General features: G+C 59.3%; 2 protein-coding genes across 4 annotated transcripts; one reads left to right on the top strand and one right to left on the bottom strand.

Annotated features, from left to right (window-relative positions):
• Positions 1 to 7,486, bottom strand: POLR2E (RNA polymerase II, I and III subunit E). 2 transcript variants are annotated; one of them, XM_079918084.1, is made up of 7 exons: positions 7,415 to 7,486; positions 5,499 to 5,673; positions 1,945 to 2,060; positions 1,431 to 1,511; positions 930 to 988; positions 746 to 824; positions 1 to 619 (listed from the first exon to the last, which is right to left on the bottom strand). In XM_079918084.1, the coding sequence occupies exons 1-7, from the start codon at positions 7,469 to 7,471 to the stop codon at positions 554 to 556; spliced, it is 633 nt and encodes a 210-aa protein (XP_079774210.1). In that variant the 5' UTR covers positions 7,472 to 7,486; the 3' UTR covers positions 1 to 553. The 2 variants fall into 2 exon arrangements, with proteins under 2 accessions (XP_079774210.1, XP_079774211.1); XM_079918085.1 differs by lacking the exon at positions 930 to 988 and having other exon boundaries at positions 746 to 883.
• A 6,125-nt stretch (positions 7,487 to 13,611) lies between these two features.
• Positions 13,612 to 16,030, top strand: GPX4 (glutathione peroxidase 4). 2 transcript variants are annotated; one of them, XM_079917955.1, is made up of 7 exons: positions 13,612 to 13,741; positions 14,754 to 14,848; positions 14,926 to 15,070; positions 15,177 to 15,328; positions 15,444 to 15,468; positions 15,628 to 15,687; positions 15,760 to 16,030. In XM_079917955.1, the coding sequence occupies exons 1-7, from the start codon at positions 13,658 to 13,660 to the stop codon at positions 15,790 to 15,792; spliced, it is 594 nt and encodes a 197-aa protein (XP_079774081.1). In that variant the 5' UTR covers positions 13,612 to 13,657; the 3' UTR covers positions 15,793 to 16,030. The 2 variants fall into 2 exon arrangements, with proteins under 2 accessions (XP_079774081.1, XP_079774080.1); XM_079917954.1 differs by having other exon boundaries at positions 15,628 to 16,030.
• Positions 16,031 to 17,170: the final 1,140 nt, after the last annotated feature.

Here is a 17,170-nt window from a genome sequence, read left to right as displayed (position 1 = left end):
TTATTTACTCAAGATATTTTTAATTCGTTAAGATATCCAGCATTCCGTAGCAATCGGTCTCACTCCCCGCTGCCCTCGGAGCACCCAGACAAGCAGCATCAGGGCCACTGTGTGGGGGACACGGCGACAGAAGCCCGGGCGGTATCCTGTCCCCTCCCAAAGCACCATCAGGTGGGATCCAGGGTGGGGCTCAGCGTCCAGGAGCCCAGGAGAGGCCACGGGGACCCTCAGGCCAGGAAAGGCAGGCCCAAGGCGGGCCACCCTGCGGCCCAGGGGAGCAGAGGCAAGGTTCCCAGGAGGAGCGGACTCCCCCGGGCAGCCAGTCACCACAATCCCAGCCTGGTGGGTCGTCACAGCCCATCTTTCCATCCCCCGGGGGACTTGCCGAGAGAGAGGGGGCAGCCAGCAGTGTGACCTGTCGCATGAGCTGGGCGCACAGGCTGGATGTAAGCTCCCTCCAGAGCACGTAACAGGCGGGGCTCACTCACAGGGCTGGGACGGCCGCCCACACCCGGCCCTCGGCGCCCTCTCGCCTCGTCTGTCTGTCGGGCCGCTACTGCACCAGCCGGTAGGTGATGTACCTGCCTGCAGTCTCGCTGGGCCGGATGATCTTCACCACCTGCAGAGGCAGGAAAGCAGGTGGGCTGGCTCCCGGGACCCGGGGTCTCTCCTGCCCTGCTCAGAAGCCTGGGCTCTGAAGGGGGCTGGAGGTGGGCCCAGCTCCTCCCTGGGAGGGGCTTCTCACCTGCCCTCGCTTTATCCCAAAGTAACGTGCCACGGGGTCTCCCGCCTGGATCCTGGGCAGCTGGTTCTCTCGGAGTTTACTGAGAAGCAGGTCAGGGAAAAGGTCTTGCTGGACTGACTGGGGGTGTTGTGGGAAGAGCTGTAGGGGAGAGGAGCCGGGCCCGGCCGGGGGCCAGAAAGGATACTACCGGGCCAGCAACTCCGTCACCTCCTCCTTGGTCATGACAACGTGCTCTGGGACCAGCTGTGAGAAGAGAACCTGGGTCTCCACAGGGCTGCGACAGACCCCACAGGCCCTCCAGAGGAGGGGTGCAGCGTGGGGGCCCCAGGCATCTGCACAAGTCCTGACTCCACACTGGGACGGGGGTCCTAGAGCCTACACCCCTAGGCATGCAGATGGGCCGCAGGGCACAATCCCGGAGCTCCGAGGCTCCTGGGGACATGCAGATTCCACCCACCCCAAGCTCCTGACTCTGCAGGCTGGGTGGGCCTGGGAACCTGCCCTCCTAGCAAGGCCCCAGCTGCTCCTGGCCCAAGGGCCACACACTGAGACCCCAGCCCACCTTTTTTCCACCATGAAGGGGCTCCCAGACTTGCCTCCCCAAGACCTGGATGTCCACCAACCCCGAACAGGTGAGGGGCCTGGGGGCAGGAGGCGGGTCTCCAGTCTCATCCTCCACCCCTACCTCATGCTCCGTGATGTTGATGAGCAGCTCCTGCTGCAGAAACTGCTCCAGGATGTACTTGGGGGCCATGTCGACCAGGGACTGGAAGAGACACCGACCCTCAGGCACAGCTGAGGCGGCCACCCGCCCCCTGCGCTGGCCCCGGGCCCACCCACCACGCCCTTCCTCGCAGGCAGCTGGCACCCGGGAAGCTGCGTGGGTCCTGCGTCACACATCAGAAAAACCCACCTCAGTGGGTAGGGTTTCCACTTGGGGAGAGGCCCACCCTGCCCCTCCCAGGCATTCAGCACATTACCGAGGCCTCGGTCTCATTGCAAAAAGGGTGAGGGCCCGTCTGTCAAAATGCTCCCACGGTTGCCGGGAGCTGGTGCAGCAACCCCTCCCTGGACCCCACAGCCTGTGTCCCCTTGTTCACACGGGGACAAAGGTGCTCGCCAGCTGCCCATCCCAACCACCAGCCTCCACTTAGGCCAGTCCAACCCACAGCCGGGGACCAGAGGCAGCGGGCACCCACCTGCTTGGCGGAGGGTGTCATGCCCTGCTGTACCACAATGAGGGCCCGCGTGATGTTCTCCTCCTGCATCCGCTGGCAGTACACCTTGATGGTCTTGATGCCCACCTTGGGCTCCTCTGCAGACCAAGTACAGGCTGGTGGACGCTGGCCGCCCCCTCACCCTCTGCCCGGCACCTGGGTTCTAGCCCACCCCTGCCAAGGCGCTGCAGTGCCGCTCCCCCACTGGGGCCTCGGCCTCCTGTTTGCAGAGTGAGAATCCGGCTGCCAGTCCCAGAACGGGGTGCTGGCTGCCTGCATGTCACGTGGGAGCTGAAAGGTGCCCTGGGCCCCGGACCTAAGGGACCTCTTTCTGGAAGTGGGGTCTGGGAGTCTGGGTCTGCGCAGTGCCTCAGCGGTTCTGAGGTTCGGGAAGTCCCAGACTAAGCAGTTTGTTTAGTCCAGGGGCCCACGAGACAAGGGCTGGAGTGTTCAGAGTTGAGTGGAGGCAAGATGACCCGGGGAGCACGGTCCCAGCACAGAGACAGCCCACCCAGCTCCTCGCTGCCAGCACCGGGGGTCCTCACGGTCTCGGCAGCACGCGGGGCCTGGGGCCTGACACGAGAGAACGCTGGACCCTAGTAGCCCAGCAGGTTGGCGGCTGGGGCAGCCCCGGAGTCCGCGTGCAGCACGTCCGCTGCCTCTCGCCATTCTCCTCACACCCCACTCCACCGACCGGCAGTGCCCTGTCCCCGAAGTCCCTCTGTTGGAGTCCTGACCCCCAGGAACCTCAGAATGAGACTGTGTTTGGAAATGGGGTCTTTAAAAAAGTAATCACGGTAACACAAGGTTGTGAGGCTGGGGTCCTTAAGAGATCAGGACACAGACACACAGGAAGGGACGAGCACGTGAGGACACAGGGAGAAGACAGAGGTCTACACACCAGTGAAGAGGCCCCCAGCACTGGGAGAGAAGCACTGTCTGTTTATGCCCCTGGTCTGTGGGGTTTTGTTATAGCAGCCGTGCAAACTAACACAGGCAGGGACCTCAACCCTGTGCCACGGCCCATCTGAGACAGCAGGACACCCCCACTGTTAGTAAAGACCAGGAAGTGAGGTGGCCCCACCCCCGAGATGGCACCACGGGAGGCACGTGCTTAGGCACCAAAGTCTACAATAAATACGTTTCACACACAAGGGACACTCTTCTTAAAAGTGCCACCTAGATTCATCCCAGGGTCACAAGGATGCTTCAATATATGCAAATCAATGTGATACACCACATCAACGAAAGGAAAGACAAAAACACACGACTGTCTCAAGAGATGCAGGAAAAGCATTTGATAAAATTCAGCATCCATTCATGATAAAAATTCTTATGAAAGTGGGTATAGAGGGAATATATCTCAACATAAAAAAAGCAATTCGTGGATCCGCAGCTAAAACCCAGCACAAATTACCCATGACATTTTTCACAGAACTAGAACAAATACTCTTAAAATTTACATGGAACCATAGAAGACCCAGAATTGCCAAAGCAATCCTCAGGAAAAAGAAAAAAGCAGGAGGCATAACTCACCCAAACTTACAATAATACTACAAAGCTACAGTTTTCAAAACAGCATGGTATTGACACATAAACAGACATGGATCAATGGAACAGAATAGAGAACCCAGAAATAAACCCACACAGCTACGGTCAATTAATCTTCGACAAAGGAAGCAAGAATGTACACTGGGGAAAAGACAGTCTCTTCAGCAAGTGGTGTTGGGAAAGCTGGACAGCCACATGTAAATCCATGAAGTTAGACACTCCCTCACATCATATACAAAAATAAACTCAAAATGGCTCAAAGATTTAAATGCAAAACATGAGGGGACTTCCCTGGTGGTCCAGTGGTTAAGAATCTACCTTCCAATGCAGAGAACGTGGGTTTGATCCCCAGTCAGGGGACCAAGATCCCACATGCCGTGGGGCAACTAAACCCGTGCTCCACAACAGAGGCCTCACGCACCTTAGCTAGAGAGCCTGCGTGCCGCAAACCACAGTGCCACAGAGCACTCTGTAGCCTACATGCCACAACTACAGAGCCCACGCGCCCTGGACCCTGCATGTCACAACTACAGAAAAGAAAACCCGCATGCCACAACTAGAGAGAAGCCCACGTGCCGCACTGAAGAGCCTGTGCACTGCAACGGAAGATCCCGCATGCCTCAATGAAGATCCCACATGCTGCAACTAACACCCGACGCAGCCATAAATAAATAAATAAACAAATCTTAAAAACAAACAAACAAAAAAAACCAACTAAAAACAGTGTTGCCATATGACCCAACAAGCCCACTCCTGGGCATATATCCAGACAAAACTATAATTCAAAAAGATACATGCACCCCAGTGTTCACAACAGCACCATTCACCATTGCCGAGACATGCAAACAACCTAAATGTCCAGATGAATGGATAAAGAAGATGTGGTACATATATACCATGGAATACTACTCAGCCATCAAAAAGAATGAAATAATGCCATTTGCAGCAACATGGATGGACCTAGAGATTACCAAACTATGCCAAGTAAGTCAGAAAAAGAAAGACAAATATCATATATCACTTATATGTGGAATCTAAAAAGATGATACAAATGAGCTTATTTACAAAACAGAAAGAGACTCCCAGACATAGAGAACAGATGTGTGGATGCCAAGGGGGAGAGGGCTGGGGGAGGGATGGATTGGGAGTTTGGGGTTAGCAAATACAAACTATTATTTGTAAGATGGATAAACAAGGTCCTACTATACAGCATAGAGAACTATATTCAGTATCCTGGGATTAAACCATAGTAAAATAGAATATGAAAAAGAACATATATATATGTATGTATATATATTTATAACTCAGTCACTTTGCTGTACGGCAGAAGTTAACACAACATTGTAAATCAACTGTACCTCAATAAAATGAATTTTTAAAAAAAGTGCCACCTGGGTCTGTTGAGCAAGCATTTTCTGCCCACCCCTCTGATTCACGGCGCTGGGGTGGGCCCCCAAGGTGCTCGTGACCCAACAAGGCCCCCTAACCTTTGGGGCTTTAGAGCCAGGCTGCCTCAGTGTAGGACGTGCAAAGACAGAGGAACACAGGGGTCCTGGGACACCCTTGGTGCTGGGGGGGTTGTCTTCACTCAACCCAGGGCTCAGAGGGGGTTCCCAAAGAGGAGGCACTTGAGCTCGGTCACCAGGGACGACGGATGGACACTGACCAGGCAGGCGAGGGGGGAACCGGCAGGGACGAGACAGGGCAGGAGTCCTGCAGCAGCGCAGGAAGGGCAAGCGCTGGGAGCAGAAGCTGGGCTGACAGGTGAGGGCAGGGAGGACCCAGGGGCCCAGCTGGGAGGCCTGTGATAACCTTGGTCAGAGAAAAGGGTTGAGGAAGAGAGAATGGGGAAGGTGACCAAGAAGAGGAAGCTGGAAAAGGAGTCCCCACAGCAAGGAGGGCAAGGGGGCAGAAGGATGAGAGCAGGCAGACTCTGGGTCACAAGGCAGGTGGCTGCTAAGAGCTGGCCCTGAGCTGCCCCTCACCTGGGAAGAAGACGAACATCTGGTCAGTGGGGTCATCGTTGTGGGCCACCAGCACCGTGAGGTCTGTGCGCCGAGGCCTCCCTTCACTGGGCTTGTCCCCAAACTGGGCCTTGAACTCCTCCAGCGTCTGGTCCAGCTCGTCCTGGGTCACCAGGTAGCCACGATCGTGGCACAGCTGCAAAGAGAAAGGACCAGGTGACCCCAGGGCGGAGGGGGGACGGCAGCAAGAGCTCGGGGTAGGCGAGGCCACTGCGGAGGAGACCGGGACAGAGCTGGGACGTGAGGAGGGCTGTTGAATGCAGAGCCAGGCCCCAGGGTCTGGGGCAGACAGGGACGGCTGGCTGGGCAGACAGTGGTTGGAAAACCAGGCAAAGACCTGAGGGTCAGCAGTTCTAGGTCCTGCCTCAGAAACTGGGGCTCTGAGTGCGTGCACTAGATGAGGACCCAGACAAAGAAAGGAAGGTTGGAATCGCTACCCAGCCCAGCCCTGCCCGCACCCACTTTCCTCGGCCAAGTCTCCCTCCAGAGCCCTGGGTCTTCTCTCCCAGGGACCCCTGACACTGTCAGCCAGAAGCACAGTTGCTCCGGCCCTGTCTTTGGGCAGCTTTGCAAAGTGGCAGAGAGGCTGGGGGCCACCACCCGGCCTTAGCCCAGCAGGATTCCCAGGAGAGTGGGTGCTCTTGATCAAGGCCGCAAGCCTCCGTGGCATCACACTGGTCCCCTCCCACGGGGTGGATTAAAGAACGAGGCACACAGAGAACGCTGGTATGACCCGGCCCCGGCCCGAGTAATTCAAAGTTGGTGGCTGGGACATCTAAGTAGCCACCAGACAGCGGTCAGACAAGCCCACCAGGGCTCCTTCCACCCCCACGACCCCGAGATTCTGCGATATGCACTTGAGGTGGTGCCGATAAGGCAGTCTGGGACCTGGGACCTTTTGCTGTAGCCCTTGCACCTGGGCAAATGTCTCCCCCAGCAACAAAACACCCAGAAACTATATCTAAGGGACTAGAAATAACTACGCACATGCGCAGTTCGGGCAAACAAGAACCAAGATATAAAAAGGCCGAGAAACAACAACAACAAAAAAAAAAACATAAGGGCTTCCCTGGTGGCGCAGTGGTTGAGTCCGTCTGCCGATGCAGGAGACACGGGTTCGTGCTCCGGTCCGGGAAGATCCCACATGCCGCGGAGCGGCTGGGCCCGTGAGCCATGGCCGCTGAGCCTGCGCGTCCGGAGGGAGAGGCCACAGCAGTGAGAGGCCCACGTACCGCAAAAAAAAAAAAAAAAAAAGGGCCAAGAACCTAACTGCCACTTCTGAGGAGCCGGGAGCAAAAGCAGGGTACTGGGCATGATCCCTGCACACAGCACCACCAAGGGGGTGGGCAGACCCCTCCAAGCCACCCCTCCGGCCTGACCCCTGGACCCGTCCCCACCCTCACCCCATTTAAGACACCAACTCGTCCTCCTTGGAGCAACGGCACCTGTTGCTTGTTTTCGCTACTTCACGCTGCAGCACAAACTCCAATAAAGCCTGGCTTAAATTTCTCGTCTGGCCTGCTATCAATTTCTACTGATTAACGAATTCAAGAACCCCGGCAGGTAACATCAGAACCTTCCATGGACACAAACACGCGCCGGCCTAGCGTCTGCCGTCCTCCCTCTCTCCAGCTCGAGCGAGACCCTGACCCCCTCCCGGGGGGCTCTTGGACTCGCGACTCCGTCCCCCGCAAACCCCCGCCCCGGGGGCCCAGCCTGAGCCCGATCCCTCCGCTCCAGCCGCGCGGCCGGGGGTGGGGAGGCTCATTTCTACCTCCGGGCCTCGCACCCGCCGTCCGCGCTCCGGCTGCTGCGTGCCCGTCTCGCCTGGGGGAGCGAGGCTCGTTCTCACCGCGTTCCCCAAGCGCGCTGCTCACCTGCATGATGGTCTTGCGGATTTTCCACAGCCGGTACGTCTCCTCCTCGTCGTCCATGGCTGCCGCCGCTTGCACTCACTGCGCCTGCGCCGAGCCCCGGTCAGGCCCCCTCACGTCGCCCTCCCCTTGCAGGGCTGTCGCCGGCGAATGCCTGAATGAAGCGACCTTCGGGAGCGGCAGCGCCAAAGGCAGCCCGAGCCTTACTAAAGCGACGGTTGGCTGCGCGAGAAGCGTGCGACCAGCACCGCCACCCGCGCCTCGGAAGTTCTCGCGAGGCTTTGACCGCAAGGCCCCTCGGGAGTTGTAGTTTCCGCTCAATGCTGGTCTGGGAGGGCCGTTTAGAATCCAGAGAACAGAAGCGAAGTGTGGGCGGGGAAACTGAGGCCTTGACTGGGTCAGGGGTCTGCTCAGCTCCCGGGGACCGTCGGGCGGCCTAAGAGGCGCTCCATGAGTGTTTGTGCGTCCAATTGTGGGGGGTTTTCTCAGTTGGCTCAGGGCTACGTACAACTTAATGCCCCCGAGCCTCAGTTTCCCCTCTGTACAATGGAAATAAAGTGTCCCCATTTTAGAGGGTTAGCTGGGGATCTAAGGAGACGGTCGTACTTGGGAGGAGCTTGGAATAGTTCCTGGTGCTTATGAAATGCTTCCACCTCTGTCTTCTCCCTCTCCTGTCCCGTGAGCCCCAGCCCAGCCCCTGCCTGGATACCCCACAGCCCCCAAGACTGCATGTTTTTACAGTCCGCATCTGCCCCTGCCCCCGAGTTCGTACAGGAGGTTTGCCCACACCTGCCGAGCCCAGTGCCTCTGCATTGGTAACTTCTCATTCAGTAATGCATTCATTCAATGATTCAATGTTTAATGAGCAACCACAGGGACAGTGAACAAAACAGGCCAAGCACCCTTACATGCCAGGGAGAGACAGGACAGAAACAGTGAACATAATAAGTAAATGATAAAGTATGTTAGAAGGTGACAATGCTGTGGAAGAAGAAATATACCAGGCTGAGGGAGACGGGAGGTTTGCAGTCCCAAATGTGGTCAGGGAAGGGAATTCCCTGGTGGTCCAGTAGTTAGGACTCCGTGCTTTCAGTGCCGAGGGCCCAGGTTTAATCCGTGGTGGGGGAAACTAAGATCCCACAAGCCGCTCGGCCAGAAAAAAACAAGAAAAACAAGAAAAAAAGAATTCAGTAGTTGTGGCATGCAGGCTCAGTAGTTGTGGCGCACGGGCTTAGTTACTCCGTGGCATGTGGGATCTTCCCAGACCAGGGCTCGAACCCGTGTCACCTGCACTGGCGGGATTCTTAACCACTGCGCCACCAGGGAAGCCCAGTGGCCTGATTTCTGAACCTTGGGCTCTGCCAGTTGGGCTGCATGGTGGCGAGGTTCCAAGGAGAAAGTTAACACTCCATGTGCTGTTGCTGAGGTCACACGGTCACAGGCAGGATTCTGAGTCATGGGCCTTGGGGTTGGGCCCGCCTGCTACTGTGAGCCCTTTCTCCTCTCTCTTCCCTGCCCCCAAGAACAGCAAGGGTACCTAATGTCCCCTGTCACTCGCACCTGGGCCCTCCGCCCTTACCATCTAGGCCACCCTCTGGATCCTCCAGCAGTTCTGCCCCCTCCCCCACCCAGATTTGCCCATCACCTAGGCAGACACCCTTTGTCCTGTCTTAAACCCACTCTGGACCCTCTCCCTGTTCCCCCTGCTACATCCACATCTCCAATATCTTTCCTCTCATAAATGCCTCCCCCAGCTGGGCCCCATCCTTGGATCTGCCCTCTGCAGTCACAAACAGTGTCCCCTTGGCCAATCCCCTGCTCAATCCTCAGATCTGCTTTGACGGCTGCTCTGTCCCTCCTCCTTCCAACAGCTGCTTCACTGGGCTCCTGGACACCTGGCTTCCACCCACCCTCTATTTTTTTTTAATGTTTATTTACTTATTTATATTTGGTTGTGTTGGGTCTTGTTGCTGTGCCTGGGCTTTCTCTAGTTGCGGCGAGCGGGGGCTACTCTTGTTGCAGTGCGTGGGCTTCTCATTGTGGTGGCTTCTCTTGCTGCGGAGCATGGGCTCTAGACGCACGGGCTTCAGTATTTGTGGCTCACAGGCTCTAGAGCTCAGGCTCAGCAGATGGGGTGCACGGGCTTAGTTGCTCGAACCTGTGTCCCTGTGTTGGCAGGCAGATTCTTAACCACTGCACTGCCAGGGAAGTCCCTCTATTCTATTTAAGAAGCACTTAAGTATTGCCAGCGCTGCAATCATCAGCCACGTACCTATGCAGTGGGCGCTGTTCTTGTCCCTGTTCTACAAGTTGGGGGGGGACATCGAGGCACAGAGAGGTTAAGTAATGTGCCCGGGTCACACAGTCAGGACTGGAGCCGAGGTGGCCACACCCCTCTACCTTCTGCTCTTTCCTCCCCTCCTCCCGGCCTCTGAACAAGGTAGGCAAGCCTCGCGCCTAGCCTCCGATCTGCTCAGTGATCTCATCCAGGCTCCCAGCTCCTGTCTCCACTGTACACCCACAACACCCAAGTCTGTCTCCACTCCAAGCTCATCCCGAGTTCCAGACTTGTATCCCACTGCCCCCTGGATGTCTCCCCTTAGGGTCCCCTGGGAACCCCAAGCTGACCACGTCCAAGACCCCCTCCCGAGCCGCCCCACACCTTCCCACCCCAGTCGCTCTCCCTCCTCTGCCCGCCTCTGCATCTCTCATCTCCACGTCCTGTCCACCTGCAGATCCTGTGGGCACTGCCCTCCGGACAGCCTGGACCTGCCCGCTGCTCACCCTTCCCTTGGAGCCATACCTATCTCTGGCCAGAACGGTCTTCCTCAGCCCCCTCCCTGGTCTCCCTGCTTCTGCCCCGCGGAGATGCTGAAAATGGCTGCAAACCTGAACTTTTCAACCCAACCAGCAAGGCCTCCCAGGATCTGCCCCACCTGACCTCTGACCTCTTCTCCCACCCCTCCCCCACCACCGGCCTCCTTGCTGCCAACACAACCAGGCAAGGTCCAGCTTCAGGGCCTTTGCACACACTGCACCCCTGCCTGATACACTTTCCTCCAGACATCCCCACGGCTCCTACCCTCTCACCCTTTGGGTTTTTGCTGGAAACTTCCTTGACCACATTCAGTGCCCGGCTCGGGCACTACTAGAGCCCGTGCTCCGCAACAAGAGAAGCCACTGCACTGAGAAGCCCACACACCGCAACGAAGAGTAGCCCCCGCTTGCCACAACTAGAGAAAGCCCGCGCACACCAACCAGGACCCAATGCAGCCATAAATAAATAAATAAAATAAATAACATTTAAAAAAAAAGTTATATATGTATAACTGAATCACTTTGCTGTACAGCAGAAATTAACACAACTTTGTAAATCAACTATACTTCAATAAAATAAATGTTTAAACAAAAAAGAAATCAGAAAAAAAAAAATCAGGCCACTACCCTCACACTCCTGAGTGGGGATGTGAGATGGACCAGTGGCTGTGGGAAAGTCTGGCAGATCCTCAGGTAGTTACACAGAGTTACCACGTGACCCGGAAGTTCCACTCTGAGGTGCATACCCAGCAGAAATGAACACATATGCCCACACAAAAACTTGTACAGCGTTACAAAGCCAAAAGGTGGAACAACCCATCAATGGACAAATGGATAAACGCCATATGGTCCATTCATATAATAGGATATTACTCCGCATGAAAAGGAGAGAAGCACTGACTCACACTACAACGTGGATGAACCCTGAAGACGTGATGTTCAGTGAGAGACACCAGACGCAAGAGGCCACACAGTACATGATGTGAAACGTCTAGAACAGGCAAATCCACAAAGAGTGGATTCATGGTTGTCAGGGGCTGGGGGAGGGGGCTGGAGGAGACTGGTAATGGGGACAGGGGGTTACTTTTTGGGGTGCTGAATGATATAAGCCAGTCACAGAAAGTGAAGTACTGTCTGATTCCACTCATATGAGGTCCCTAGAGAAGTCAAATTCATAGAGACAGGAAGTAGACGGTGGGGGCCAGGGGCTGGGGGGTTGACTACAAATGCAGACGGGGTTTCTTTCTGGGGTGATGAGAATGTTCCAGAATTAGATAGTGGTGATGGTTCCACAATGTTGTGAATATACTAGAAATGACTTAATTGTACACTTTGGTTAAAATGGTGAATTTATGTTATGTGGATTTTAACTCAATTAAAAACATTTTTTTTTCTAAGAAGAAATCAGGCGCTGGTTCCGGAAAGGCCTCTGGTTGGTAAGCAACTCAGCGTCCCCACTGGGGGACACAGGCACTTTGGTCACCACAGGGGAGCCTCGCTGGAGCCTTGAGACTTCCCCAGGATTCCACTGCTCCTCTGTAAAGTGGGGAAAGTGTGGAAAAGCGGTGAAACCCAGGCACAAACCTCAGAGCAAGTGGGACCACAGTGGGCAGCTCATCCTGCCCAGTTCTGCTCTTATTTTAACTGGCCTGAAGTCAGGAATGGGCTGAGGCCTTGCTCCATCTCTCCCCCTCGGTGGGCTCCAAGGGGAGGGAAGGTCGCCCTGAGCTGTTTTTCTGGAAACCCTCAAGTAAATAGCAAGCCGGTGGCCATCTTCACGACAAAGTTTCAGATACCAGCTGAAGGGAAACTGGGAACAGCTGAGGCTTCCCAAGGGCCACTCAGACTCACCAGGGTGGTCTGACACCCAGTGCTGCCAGGGGGCGGAAGTGAGGAGGGGGTTTCCTGAGAAGTGAGGCACCCAGTTGAGATAATGGGAGCTCCCAGCCAAGAAACGACTTCAGAAGTCGCCGGCCCCTCGTGACCAGGCTGAGAGGGAGAAGCACGTGAAGGCTATTGGGCAAGGAAGGAATGTAGCAACCTGGTCCCGGGGATCCTGTCCCCTTTGCCACCAAACTCGGCCGTCTAAGCCCTGGGTTGGCCTGGGTTGGGGCAGAGGGAGGGGGCTCGTTTTCTCCCCCAAAGGACCCCAGCCCCGAAAGTCCTGCCCCCAAAGCCTCTGCAGAAACGTTCACCGGGAGGGTCCAAGAAGGAGAGAGAGAAGTTCACGGGCAGCACAACACCCTCCTGGCCGCAGGTCAACGTCCAGCTACGGCTGGGGGTGGGGGCAGCCAGGCCGGTGTGGAATTCTGTGACTCAGGTCCCGAGAATGGGGTGGGTCTGGGCAGTGGCCAAACGCCTGAGCCTCGAGTGGAAATGAGCTTGGAACCAAGCCAGCGGGAGCCCCATCCCGAACTGCACGCTGTGTCACGTTGCAAATGACAACAGATCCCTCTGGGCTGGCGCTTTCCTCGCTAAGCACACACCTGCGCGCCCTCCAGGAGAAAGGGGGGCGGGACCACAGGGTAAATTGCAAACGGCCCTCCCCAGGGCTCACGTGTCACTTATACAAGCAGCTAAGGCGGCGGTGTCCAAGGGCGGCGACACTCGGCTCTGTGCTGACGGCGCACCCTGCAGCAGGGACGCCGCCGTCCGGGGCTGTCGCCTTAGGTGACCCCCAGGCCCTCGCAGCGACACCGCAGCCCGAGTGGGGGGTTCTCCGACAACCAGCGTGGTTTTATTTACATTAAAAACAAAAACCACGGGCTTCCCTGGTGGCGCAGTGGTTGAGAGTCCGCCTGCCGATGCAGGGGACACAGGTTCGTGCCCCGGTCTGGGATGATCCCACGTGCCGCGGAGCGGCTGGGCCCGTGAGCCATGGCCGCTGAGCCTGCGCGTCCGGAGCCTGTGCTCCGCAACGGGAGAGGCCACAACAGTGAGAGGCCCGCGTACCGCAAAAAAAAACCCCAAAAAACAGTTTTCAATGAGCTGGAGCGAGTTTTCTGAGAGTTCGAGCCAGCCCACCCACCCCTCCCCCCCCCCCACGGGTTTCCAGTAGTATCTCAAGTTGTCGGGAATCCCTCAGTGCAGATAACTGTTCGCAAGCCTTCTCCGCACCGCTGGCGTCTACGTTGCCACCCGCCCGCCGATGAGCATGCGCAGTCACAGTGACGAAAACCGCCGTCGGGCCCCGGCCCCGCCCAGCCGCCCCCCCCAGCCGCCCCCCCCTCGCCGCCCCCCTCCGCCAACACACCCCGGCCCCGTATTGGCTGGCGCCGGCACGCGTCTGCAGAGCCGACGCATCCAACCAATGAGGGCGCTGGAAGGCGTGGCCTAGGGCAAGGAGGCAAGGCGCGCCGGCGCGCGTCCATTGGTCGGCTCGGCGAGGGGAGGAGCGCTGCCTCCCGGGGAGCCCCCGCTGCCGCCGCGATGAGTTTCAACCGCCTGTGTCGTCTGCTGAAGCCGACGCTTCTTTGCGGGGCCCTGGCCGTGCCCGGCCTGGCCAGCACCATGGTGAGCGCGGCGCCACTGGCCGTTGGGCGGGCGCGCGGCCTGCCTTACGGCGCGCGGGGCCGCGGCGACCTTGGACGCGGGGCGCCGGCCTCGGGCGCGCGGACAGCGCTCGGCGCCCCGTCCGCGGCCGTCGGGGCCGTGGGTAGCGCGCGGGCCGGGATCACGGTCCGAGTCTCGGTGGGGGGCGGGGGCCGCGTCCGGGGGAGCCAGGGACAGGGCTGGGCGGTCGGGACCCCCGGGTGGGCGCCCCAGACGCACAGAAGCTGCAGCGTCGGGGCAGCTGGGGGAGGCGTCGTTGGCCACTGGAGCCCCGCCTGCGGCCCGGAGAGCGGGGGTGTCCGACGGGGTGGAAATCCGGGATCACGCGCCACGGGGCGTCACTGCCCCTCCCCCGCCCTGCGCGCCCCGGGGTCCCGCGCGGTGGCGTCACAGAGGAGCGGCCCAGCGCCCTTGGCTACCGGCCCTTTGTCCCCTGGGCGCGGCGCTCGGTGGGCACAGGTGCGGCCGGAGACGGGCGGGCATGGGCCGCGCAGCCGCCCGCTCCCCGGGTCGTCGCAGGCAGCGGCGCCGGTTGCTGGCCGGGCGGCGGCGCCGAGCCCCCCGGAGGCGGAGGGCTCGAGCGTGCTGTCGCAGGAGGGCGCGCCCCCGGCTTCCACCGACTTCCAAGAGCCCTGGACAGGTGGGGCCCGCGGCCGGGGAAAGAGGTTGCGGCAGCGAGTCCCCAGACGCGGTGCGCGCGGGGCCCCCACACCCGCGGGCGGCATCCCCACCCGCTGGGGTACCTGGCGGGGTTCCGAACACTTCCTGGGTCTCAGTGTCTACGGTCAAATGTGCCCTGCTGTGAAGGGGAGCGTGCGCCTTTGAGGAGATGGAGCCTCCCCTTTTACTTGCCCCAGGACTCCGGTTTTCCTCCCTCGGCGAGCCGGGCGAGCGGGCTGGGCGAGCGGGCCGGGCGGCCGCGGGCTCCAGGCCCCGAGGTCCGCCGGCCACTCGTCATGCCCTTGCCTTGCAGTGCGCGTCCCGCGACGACTGGCGCAGTGCTCGCTCCATGCACGAATTCTCAGCTAAGGACATCGACGGGCACATGGTTAACCTGGACAAGTACCGGTGGGTACCTGCCCACTTGGTGGAGGGAGCAGGGGGAAGGTCGCGGCCATGACCTGACCGCCTTGTCCTGCCTCCAGGGGCTACGTGTGCATCATCACCAATGTGGCCTCGCAATGAGGCAAGACGGAGGTAAACTACACTCAGCTGGTCGACCTGCACGCCCGATTAGCTGAGCGTGGTTTACGGATCCTGGCCTTCCCTTGCAACCAGTTCGGGAAGCAGGTGCGTCATGGCTGGCCCTGGATGTCCCTGTGTCCCTGTGTGCAGGCGTGGGAGCCAAAGGGGTACAGGCTCCTCCCTACTCACCCCAGCACCCCTGTCTGCACAGGAGCCAGGGAGTAACGCCGAGATCAAAGAGTTCGCTGCTGGCCATAACGTCAAATTCGACATGTTCAGCAAGATCTGTGTGAATGGGGATGATGCCCACCCACTGTGGAAGTGGATGAAAGTCCAGCCCAATGGGAGGGGCATGCTGGGAAAGTGAGTTGGGGGCCGAGGCGGGGAGTGGGGGGGGGGTGTCAGGATGGCTCCCCCGGGGCAATGGGGGGTCTGCAGCTGCCACGGGATTCCTCACGATCTCACGCTTCTTTTCTAGTGCCATCAAATGGAACTTCACCAAGGTAAGGCATGCTGGGGGCCTGGGGGACGGGGACAGACCCAGCCACAGCTGGGCTGCTTCGAGGGTCCCTGGCCCTGACCTAAATGGGGCGGTGCATGGGGACTGCTGGCTCGCCCCAGCCCCATGGTGGCCTCGGGTCCTGACACGGCCTCCCCCGCAGTTCCTCATTGACAAGAACGGCTGTGTGGTGAAGCGGTACGGTCCCATGGAAGAGCCCCTGGTAGGTGTCTGTTGGGGAGCCTGCCCGGGAGGGCCCTGGGAAGAGCTGCCCCTGACCCCCTTTCCCCCGCAGGTGATAGAGAAGGACCTGCCGTGCTACCTCTAGCTCCACAAGTGTGCTCCCCCGACTCGAGCCTGCCGCCTGTGCCCCTCGGAGCCTTCCACCCGGCGTCCATGATGGTCTGCCTGAAAACCAGCCCCTGGTGGGGCAGACCCGAGAACCCGGCGTGCACCCTTGCCGGAGGAAGGTTCCTCGGCCCGGCTCACGGCTCGGCAACCCCACCCCCTGCTGCCTTGTGGGAATAAAACACACAATACAAACTGACTTGCTTGTTGCTTTTGCTTACTTGCGGGGTGGGGGGTGTCTTGTCCCAGGCCCCTCTGGGCTCAGGTGCAGGTGTAGTCAGCTCCCCAGGCTGGGGAGCGGGGGATGTGGCAGGTGGAGTTCCCTCGGGGTTCAGAGGGCTGCACCTGCCCTGCTGCCCCAGCTGCTAATCTCCTCAGCCCAGCCAGGGCAGAGCTGATCCTGGCAGAGATGCCGCCTCCTGACTGGCCCGCTGCTCTAGGCCCGCGGGGGGGCCTTGGTCTCCTCCAGTGTACCCAGGTGGGAGGGTCAGGCGACCTGGGCCTTGTGGGCCTGCCTACTGGAGGCCCATTGCACCTGAGCTGGGCGTCGGGCCCAGCTGGGCACCAAGCCCGCCTCGCGGTGAGGACGCGGAGTCTGCACCAGGCCTGCCCACGGGCTTCACCTGGCAGAGGGAGCCCCCCCAGGAGGGCTGGTGGGCACAGCCTGCCTGCCTGCACCTCAGGAGAGCCATCCTGGTGAGAGTTGGGGGGGGGCACAGCTGTAGAGTGGCTGAGCTGCTCTACCAGGGCCTGCTTCTACCAGGGCCTCCCGACTCCCACCCACCAGTCCGCCTCCTGGCTGGGGGCAGCCCCCTCCCACTTCCGGGCCAGAGGCCGGGCATGCTCCCCACAGCTTCCAGGAAGGGCCTGGTGTCCAGTCCTGCCTTCCCGACTGGGCCCAGCTCTTGGGCTCTCCTGTCCCTAGGCTGCCCTGCCTGCCTCAACCAACAAACACCCCGAGGAAGACCTGGAAAGAAACCAAGGCAGAGCCCGCAGTCCTGAACATGGGGTTCTGAACGAGCCCAGGCGGCTCACGTCTCGGTGGGCAGGAGGCAGCAGTGTCTGCTCCAAGACGCCTGGGGCCTGGTACGGCCAGTGCAGAGGCAGCTGGCCTGCTACCCTGGTGCCAGGACCATGCAGTGGACAAACAGCCTCCTGGGGCGGGTGTCTCCCCGAGCCTGGCCCCGGTCATCCAGAAGGCCAGGCGCTGTGGGTGGGGTGAGGCAGCAGAGGGAGCGCCAGCAGCCTCCCCGGACCACCGTACGGCCCCTCCCCGCCGTCCCTGCAGGCCAGAGCAGCAGACAGCCTGGGAAGTAGTGAAAAGGCACATATATTTAAAAAAGATCTCTTTACATATA

This window comes from Stenella coeruleoalba (genome assembly GCF_951394435.1).
Source record: "Stenella coeruleoalba genome assembly, chromosome: 3".
Lineage (NCBI taxonomy): Eukaryota > Metazoa > Chordata > Mammalia > Artiodactyla > Delphinidae > Stenella > Stenella coeruleoalba.
Note: the sequence above shows the minus strand (reverse complement) of the source record. Positions and strands in the feature narration are given on the sequence as shown.